At 41.1% G+C, this 9,898-nt stretch overlaps 1 protein-coding gene across 1 annotated transcript in view; it reads left to right on the top strand.

Moving 5' to 3' along the window:
• The first annotated feature begins 747 nt into the window (after positions 1-747).
• ROR2 (receptor tyrosine kinase like orphan receptor 2) overlaps positions 748-9,898 on the top strand; it is a 76,153-nt gene continuing 67,002 nt past the window's right edge. The window contains exon 1 of the mRNA XM_053467840.1: positions 748-1,226. Within this exon, the coding sequence (XP_053323815.1) occupies positions 1,136-1,226 (91 nt within the window). The 5' untranslated portion in view covers positions 748-1,135. The remainder of the gene's footprint in view (positions 1,227-9,898) is intronic.

The raw sequence follows: 9,898 nt of genomic DNA, 5'->3' as shown, positions 1-9,898 counted from the left end.
TCCTGGTACAAAAGGGGGAGGCAAATCCCCCTCTTGGATGATCAAGCCCCCCCATGTCCCACTACCAAATGTGCTGGTTAGATGGGAGATCTTTGCTCTCCGCAACCCACCTATTTACAGCCCCCATAGACTTCATTAACCCCTTAAGGACAATGGGCGGTCCCTAAACCCATTGAAAACAATGCATTTTGAGCCCGTACATGTACGGGCTTTGTCATTAAGGGGTTAAAAAGCTCTGTGTGCCTTTAAGACCCGGCATCATATCCTGGCGCCATTTTTCTTAAAAACATGCAGGCCCTTTTATTGTGATTGGGATGCTGACCATGGAGGGTGGCGGCTGAGGGTGCTGGCCTAGGTCAGACCTTAGGGCAGCCCCCAAGGTAAATATATCGCTGCTAATATGAAGCTACTAAAAAAAGTTGTATTACGCAAAGAGCAAATTCTTTTAAAGAAAGAAAACGGCACAATATTTTTTATGTGATAAAAAACAAACTTGGTGGGAATCCCCCTTTAAAAAAAGTCAGTCATCGATTTACCCGGTGACGGGGTGGCCAGCAGGTGGCGCACGCGCAGAACGCGTCTCCGGTGCCTGACAGAGGTTCCCTAGTGACGTCGGGATGCTGCTGGCAGGGGGCGCAGGAGGGGAGAGCCTGCCCATTTCTTCCTCCTCTCACACTGTATGGGACATTAGAGGGGGCAGGTCTGCCAGTCCAAGGAAAGATCTGCTCGAAACTTTCTGCTGCTAAAGCCATTCTTTTTGTGCATCACTCTCTTGGAGCTCCCAATCGATAATGGTTATGCTGACCACCTCACTGCTGGAGGCACGCAGAGAAATCACCGCCTGATCGCAGCAGCTCTGCTCCCGGTGTGGAAGTGGCATTCATTGCCCTGGAAAGGTAGAGGAGCCACAAGTAGGTGGAAGGATCAGAGAGCAGCAGCAGCAGGCTGACAAAGAGCTCTTTGTACAGGAGGTGGAGGAGAAGTAGCAGCAGACGGCTCGGGGGGCTGCCAAGCAGCCCCTTTTTACTTGGGATACTCTTGCTCCTCATCTCACCTAACTTTTCCCTGCGCTTGGATGCGTTGAAGGACCTTCGGGATCGTATCAGAATCCAGTGCCGGGACCGATCTTTAAGGGATGTCCAGGATCAGGAGACAGGGTTGGGGGTTTGGAGCTGTCCTCCTGGGGCTGGTGGCAGCTTCTACTCTGCTGAGTCTCCAGGTTTCAGGTAGGTGCTCTCGTTCTGTTCTATGGCTCTGCGATCGAACTCCACTCTCTGCTAAGTTTTGCGGTTTGCGATGTATAAAACAAGGGGATGAATGGCAGAGATGTAACAAAGTTGATTTTATATACCTGGCTCACATAGCCAAGACTTTGCGCGGTGGGGTTACGCGTATTCACGAATTTTGACGCGCGGTGGCTTGCATTTCTGTGGGGTGGCTCCAATGTGTCTGCTCTGTGTTCTCTGTGCATTTTTTATTACAGAACAAACTCATATATCCACGATCAGTTACTAAGAGCCCACTTTTCACAGACCACCGCTTTACCTATTCAACCACAACCATAGAGATCAGGTCTGGTTGGGCGCTGGTCTTCCATTTCTTGTTGTTTAAGATCCTCCTACCCCCAGAGGCAAAGTAAACATCTGGATTGCAAGGAGACCCCCTAGCCCACCTTGTGAGTTAAACTATTTTTGTGATGGTGGGGTGATTTTCAAAAGGCATTTTAATGAACCTTTTGTTTTAATCCCATATTATAAACTACAGGTATATAATATGGGGGTGCCCCACTCACCCATTCATATTTACATTTTTGTAACAATGTTACAATCTCACAATCGGTGAATATTAACACATCATAGTGTTTTCTTATTTCAGTCCCCCCCCCCAGGGTTTATTTGCCACAAGCATGCTTCACTGAACTATCGAGGAGTATAACCAAGTTACTTGCTGGCTTTTATATGTAAATTATATGTGTGTATGAATATGAAATAATTCCACAGCAAAAATTAGGCAAGATGACGTACTTATGGTATTTTTTATAACCGCTTGACTCTTACTGACTGTACCATATAATAAACTAATTAAAAAATGAATGTGATTAATGTAGGATTATCTGCAGAGCAAATTTAATTGTAGCGAGATGTAATGTGTCTTGGTACCTCTAGGTGGCGCTGGAATGACTGATAGAAATACAAAAATATTTATATATATATATATATGTGTGTGTGTGTGTGTGTGTAATTCAAGATTTATGGTCTATTGCATTCTTAGTTAATTTCTCTTGTTACTATACGGTTTTATGGGTGTGTTGTACCCAAGTCACTCAAGACAAAAGTCAACTGGTGCATTTAATTCAGACAGTCACATGCGGTAATCTCAAAGGGGTCACTGATTACAGAAAGGTCATCTGAATATTGTTGCAGATAAGGCTATAGATTACCCTGTAATATACTGCTGGGAATTATGTAGAACAATAAGGGTGCTGATAAGCTTATCACCAAGAGCCTTATATCTAACCCTCAATTGTTTGATTGCATTTCTAGGCCACTGTGAACCAATGCTGAGTAAAGCATATTAGCTCCCCTGGCTCATTCATATCTCCACTATGAATAGAATTCCATAGTAGATATCAGGAACAATTTTGGGGTACAGAGCTACCTCTGGAAAAACAACAATAGAAACAATCGGAATAGGGTTTCTAGACAAAGAGTAATTGTGGAGCAAAGTGGAAAGTTGTCAATTGCTTCTCATTACTTATTATTGCACCAGAAGTCCTCTTGACACACAATACTCCCCAATGAATTTGTTGATTGCTCCAAATGTAGCACTTTTTTCCCCCCAGATGTACTCCAGATTTTTCCAGTTTGCCACATTTCAGCTTGTTGTGGTGTGTTAACTATTTGTTGTTGGTTCCGTCAACAAAAGAGTTCATTCAAACCACAGCATTTCTGTAATCACGTTTGCCTGTTTTTTTTTCAATTTCCTCCCCTGAGCTGATCATTTATTCAATTCAGATTACATAGGGGTTCGTGACCATCGTTTAAAGAGGTGAAGAAGTGACATTGCATACTGGAGTGGACATGTTAATGAAAAGCATCTTTTGAAAGGAGTTTTTCTCCTGGCGGGGCTCCAATTCATTTTGCTCCCTCCTGGAGGTGACAGATGCTTAGACTGTGTACTTCCTGTTGTTGAGCTCCAGGGTACTGCTGCTTTCAGGCAGCTACTGGGCCATTTGTTGGTTACCTGTTGGTGGGGGAGGGGAGAGGGCCTGGTTGTTCTTTTTTTGTGTCTGATGTGGGACATTTGGTCTGGGGTTTGTTGACAGGTTTACATTATTCTCTGTTGATTTATGATGACCCCTTTTGAAAGTGCACAGAGGGGCTATCTTTTTACTTTTATTGAAAAGAGTAAAACCTTGAAGTGGCTCTTTGTAGGTTGTGAGGTTTCCATTCCATCATTGACATCAGCTTCGGTGTAGTTACAACTAATTTATAGAGTACATATTCATAGATGACCGTGACGATGTATACTGAAAGACAGAAGAGTTTTACTTCTGTCTAGTGTGTATATATATATATATATATATATATATATATATATTTATATATATATATATATATATATATATATATATATATATATATATATATATATGTTTTAGACTTGAGAAAGGGAGAAGAGCTTCGGAAAGCTTGTCATTCCAAAATTCTGTTAGTCCAATAAAAAAGGTATTATCACAAGATACTTATTCCATCTGTTATTTGATATTGACACCACTGGACTAATACGGCTACAACCTCTACTCTACTATATATATATATATATATATATATATATATATATATATATATATATATAAATTTGCTATATGGTTTATATACACAATAGTTGAGAATATTGAGAATTGAGAATACAGGTTTAGACAGACCAAAATGAACAGGGTGTGTTGGGAACATATCTAATACCCATACCTCCCAATTTCTACCCCCGGGGCAGAGCTTGGGAGGTAGAGTGTCACTCAAACTAGTAGCGCTACTGTGCATGTGCACTATTCTGTCCAATGTGCACAATTCTGTGCATGCACAGTATGTTAAGCAAGACAGTTGGGGTGTATGAATACCCCCAAACTGTTGTATCAGGTTTAATTGAAATAGGCAATAGAGATATCAGGTAAACAGTTTGACGAAAGGGTTAAAAGTTGAGGGCTTCCATCAAGATGGGATTAAAACTATTTATCATGCTGTTTTATTGTGGTGCAATGTTGCAAGCATAGTTGTTCTGTTCTTCTAGCTACAGGGAATAATAGAGTTGTTTTAGTTAACAATCTAGATTAGTAAAACACACAAAAACTTGGCAGAAGCGAGTTTTTGACAAGTTGCTCTAAATCCTTGCTTACTTTTGCTGGATTGAAGCCTTACTTACATAAAGTAGGACTCTGTAGGACCAAAGCAATACATCTTGATAAATCCATCCAAGGTAATTTCAAACTACCAACCTTCATAGACATAGCCATGAGATTGACAGAGAGTGGTCTTCTGGTGGTTCCAGATGAAGTGGTGTTCATTTAGAATAATTTTGGTCCCTCAAAAGCAGGGGTAAGCAATGTAAGGCTCTTCTATTGGCTACGTCAAAAACACAAACTTTTAATATATTCACTAATCTATCAATCATCTACAGAAGTCTAATAATTTCATTAGAGCTGAAACAACGAATCGATAAAATCGATAATAATCGATAACGGAAATCATCGATAACGATTTCCGTTATCGATTAATCGAGTGATCAATTCGTTGTTGGAGCACTCGGCTCCTTTTACTTACCTCCGCGAGCGTTCCCCGCTTCTGCTACACGCTCTGCAGTCTCCGCCTTCCTTTAGCTACGTGACGGATGTGACGCGTTCCGGAGGTAAGTATTCTTCATGTCTATGTGCACGGATCGCACAGAGCGAATCGCTCTGTGCGAGTGGCTCCACTCGCACAGAGCGGTTCGCTCTGTGCGAGTGGCTCCACTCGCACAGAGCGGTTCGCTCTGTGCGAGTGGCTCCATTCGCACAGAGCGGTTCGTGAGTGTGGGTGCAGGGCAGAGTGGGGGTGGGGGTGCAGGGCAGAGTGGGGGTGGGGGTGCAGGGCAGAGTGGGGGTGGGGGGTGCAGGGCAGGAGACTGGGTGCAGGGCAGAGTGGGGGTGGGGATGCAGGGTGTGAGTGTGGGTGCAGAGCAGAGTGGGAGACTGGGTGCAGGGCAGAGTGGGGGTGGGGATGCAGGGCAGGGTGTGAGTGTGGGTGCAGGGCAGAGTGGGTGCAGGGCAGAGTGTGAGTGTGGGGGCAGGGCAGAATGTGGGGGCAGGGCTGGGTGCAGGGCAGAGTTAGAGACTGGGTGCAGGGGCACAGTGCAAAGTGCTGGGTGCAAAGTGCCAGTGCTGGGTGCAAAGTGCCAGGGCTGGGTGCAAAGTGCTGGGTGCAAAGTGCTGGGTGCAAAGTGCAAAGTGCTGGGGCAAAGTTTCTTGAACAGTAATAGTCCACCTCTTTTCAGAATGTTTGGGGTTATTTTGTTTCATAAATATTGTGTTTGGGTTCTTGTACTTTGAAAATATTGTTTTTTATTACATCATAACAAAATAAGAATGTTAATGTAAATTTTAAGTTGTTTTTTAACATCCAGTTCATTAAATTCTTTTAAATAAACGAAAAATTTGCATATTGTTTTTTTTTATCCGATTAATCGATTAATCGAAAAAATAATCGGCCGATTAATCGATTATTAAAATAATCGTTAGTTGCAGCCCTAAATTTCATACAATAATAGTGCAAATGAGTAAATCAGCTGTGACAGCTCTTTATTTCTTTTCCCAGATGACTAGCATTTCCTCAACACAACAGTGATTTCTTTAATTGTGTTTCTGAGAAAGTTACCAGCCTTTTGGCTTTAGGTAATTAACTACTGGGGATTTATTATGGGTTCTGTCATTTTAGTTCTTAAGGAGTATAATCTTCTTTTGTCAGTCCTCATGATTCCAAGTCACTAGCTCACAGCCTTCCATCCCAGCCTAGAGACACACTCTATCCCCAGCATTTGGTATACTCATATTTAAAGAGTCTGTTGTAGTGGACTTTCCACTGATATTTCCTGCCAAGTCCCGCTGAAGTTTCAGTTTTGATTAAAGCTATATTTATTACATTCTTCTTTGGCCTTTGGTTTTATATGTGGTAATTAACACCTATAGAAGGGATAATATGAAACTAAACTAAAGGAGTTGCTTTATTGGGGACATCTGAGTGGTACCTTTTACAGATCTAAAATTGGTTTCTCTGCTCATTGATTTGTTTAAAAGCCCTGTGCTTTGGTTTGCTTGAATTGAAGTATCTCATTTCCTATATAAGTAATCTCTTCTAAAGAGCTAAAGAAATATCCCCCAAGCAACGTACACGTGAAATAAAAACAATAAATTCACCTCTAGCAGCAAACAAGTTATTAGTAGTCATCATGATAAAATATTTTATCTTCTCCAGCAATCCTGCTATTTCAGCATGAGAGCTTTTAAATCTTATAAATACCATAATAAATTACTGTATTGTAGGAACACCTAAAGGGGCAATAAAACAGATTAATATACATGGTAAGACGTGTGAAGTAAGATTGCTAGGATTATATTGCCTTTATAAAATGTCTGTCTTCAGCTTGACTTTACACTCTGGAAGTGCAAGGTTATGCGGTAGCTGGAGCTGAGTAGTAAAAGCAGATGGCTGAATTATTATCTGAGATATATCGGTTACTAGTCCTGTCTTTACCCGAAAGTTGATAACTTTTGGGCCATCATAATTCAGCCATTTTTAATCCCTTTATGCTCCATGACCCTCACAGCATTTCAAAGGAACTGAGACCATAAACATATAGTCTTGCCCATTTTTCCTAATGTAAAGACTTAGACCTAAATCAGTACCGTACTTGGTCTTAGATTCAGGCCAGAGACTTGGTCATTATGGAAGAGACCAGATACTGGGGATAATGAGAGTTACTATCTATCAACAGCTCTGTAAAATGAAGTAGCCAACCTACAACTTGGGATAATCTTGCTGAAACTTCCAGAGCGCGAAAGCAGGAGAGGCTGAGACAAGCTTCCTTTTTAGATGTTGGATCCAATGTCACATTTAGATACAATGAATGTATTCACAAGTTAAGTATGTTCAGCTAGCCATGCACAGTCTCTCTGTGTACTGTTCTACGCAGCTTAGACCCATAGAACAACCTGAATTGACTAGCCGGGCAGAGTATGCTTGCTTGTTTTATTAAATGTCAAACTGCTGGATCTGGTGAATATTATGCGGCCTACTGTATGTGAAAAATGGGAATGGGGCAACCAGGCTTCAGTGAGGCTCTAGTAAAACATATTTGTAGAGAACAACTGGAGAAATTGTCTGGTTCTTACTGTTATCCACTAAGAAAAGTACAAGTAAATTGTGGCCCCTTCAATGCTTAAATAAATTGCAATAAGATTTGCAATGAATATTCTGTATGTGTGTATATATATATATATATTATAATTATATGGTCTTGATGCTGGGCCCAGTGCTTTTGGCGTTGTGGTGGACTCCAGCCCCATCACTGCTAGCTGCTCTCTGTGAGAAACAGGATTTGTAATTCCAACAATAGCTTCTATGTTATGGCTTTGGATGATTGTTAGTCTTTATGATATTTCATCTATTTGTCTGTGTTTTTACGTATGATTTGATGTTTAAAATATTGATATCGGTAATTAGGTCAATAAGGCCAGCAGTGAACAGGGCGAATAGGTCCCTATAGCTGTTGGCTGATGAGGCGGCCCACGATGAGCGTGCTGGTAACATAATGTAATCTTCCATAAGCTTGCGTTAAATTCACACAAAAAATCTCACTGATACTGATACTGAACTGGTTACCTCTTGACCTTTTTCTGACAGATGGACCATCCAAAGCAATGCCCTGTTTAGTACCCATGCAATGTTGATACTATACAGTAAAGCTATTTGATTGCCACAATGTATTATCTTTTTATAATTACAAAAGGGGTGAAAAGGGGGAAAACAACAATAGCCCTTGTTAGAATGACATTTCATCTCCAGGCCCTCACAGAGTTAATCCAGACCATGAATGGATGGCCTTTAAATAAACCCATTTCCATTAGGTATTGAAATTCCTGGATACATGTGACTGAGTGTTTAATCTCCGCATGTGACTTGCAAACAAAAAGAAGGTACACCTTTGGACAGCCCTCGTGTCCCCTGCTGGTATTTGTGAAACCTGAAGACAAGCGTAACCCTCCGAGTGAATCGGTTATTTTATACATTGCTTTTTACATTCACTGAAGGAAACTTTTATATAGCTTTGTTTTTCTAATTTCTTTACTCCAGTTTAAGTGTCATATGGATGTTAGATTGCGGTGATTAAATAAGAAAAGGGCAGGGTAACAGCAGGGGACATTTAATCACGTTAAGCTAGTGTTTAGCTGTCTGCAGGAAATCTGCCTTTCTTTTACACTCGCTGCCCCTTTGGTGGACATGTTAATCAGCATTTGCAATTTACATGGAAATGGATTTCATTACTAATTACAGAACTAGCGGCCCTTTCAAAGGCACAAGTTGGAATTTAGCAGATCAGACACAGTAGGCTTTCAGGAGGATACATATCCTATTGTGCAGTGATGCAGAATGTTAATTGTTTGATAGCATGTTAATTAGAGACATCCTAAAACTCGGCCAAAATTGTGGCCCCTTAAGGACTGGTTTGGACACCCCTGGGTTAGCGTGACCATCTGCCTTGTTTTTCATCAGTGCATATCTTTTTTTCATGGGGTGCAATACATAACCAGTAAATTAATCTAAACCAGTGCCCTGTGGAATTGGGGCGTTATGTCAGAGGCGGTTTTAGTGCAAAGTGGTAAAATTGGTGCAATTAAGAGGGTCGTTCCATTGGTTACTATGGCAACCGTGCAATTTGACTGTGCAGTATATAACCACAAACCATCCAATTTGACTGTAACTACAGAATAATAGGGACGCTATCTTGTCCATCTAATCTCTGTATTGGGGACAGTGTAGTTTTTTTCAGAGAATTCCTTAACATGGGGGGTTGTTACAGGAAAGGGAGTTTTGTTTTCCTTGTAGGGGGGGGGTTTACAAGCTGAGACCTACGGTTACAACAGTATGTCCCCCTAGACAAGTCAACAGCCAAACATTTCCAGCAGTTTAATTCCCTTCAGAGCTGTTACTCAATAAAGGAAGTTGTCATTAGGTTAAGTACGTCTGAGGGTTATGCGGAGCTCAGGGCTTTTAGTCTAGCAGTTAAATTGTAAAGGAATTCAGGCATTATCACGCTGAAAGAAGATGCATTGTTTGCCAATCCCAGGCCTTTCTCTAATTAAATGCGTTTGTTGGCTATTGCAATGTAACTGGAAGAAATACAAATTAACATATACAAAATAAGACAGTCTTTCACTCCTGTTGACCTGATTTTTTAACACCTTTTGTCAAATATTATCCCTCTAAATAATCTTTACCTGGCGAGGGGTGATGGGATTTGTTGGGAGCAGTCAGACGTTGCATGTACTTGTAGTCACTGAATTCTTTTGATTCTTGGGAATGCGACTAGAATCATATTCTCCTTCCACATGTAGGATGTGGCAGGGAGGCTTCATCTGAATCCTATGGATTCATAAATGTTAACATTTTGCAGCCATCTACGTAGCTCTATATAAATCGACTAGATTGTAAGCTCGCAAGATCAGGGCCCTCTTCTTCTTATGTACACTGATCGAAACAGCGCTTTGGAATTTGCTAGCGCTATATGAATAAATGTAATGTAAATGCTATGCTATAAAATAATAGTTCATTAAAGAAACACAATTATATTCCAGTATGGTGTCAAA

The sequence above is a fragment of the Spea bombifrons genome, chromosome 1 (assembly GCF_027358695.1).
Source record: "Spea bombifrons isolate aSpeBom1 chromosome 1, aSpeBom1.2.pri, whole genome shotgun sequence".
Taxonomy (NCBI): domain Eukaryota; kingdom Metazoa; phylum Chordata; class Amphibia; order Anura; family Pelobatidae; genus Spea; species Spea bombifrons.
The sequence above is the reverse complement of the archived record's forward strand: the minus strand, read 5'-3'. Positions and strand labels throughout refer to the sequence as shown.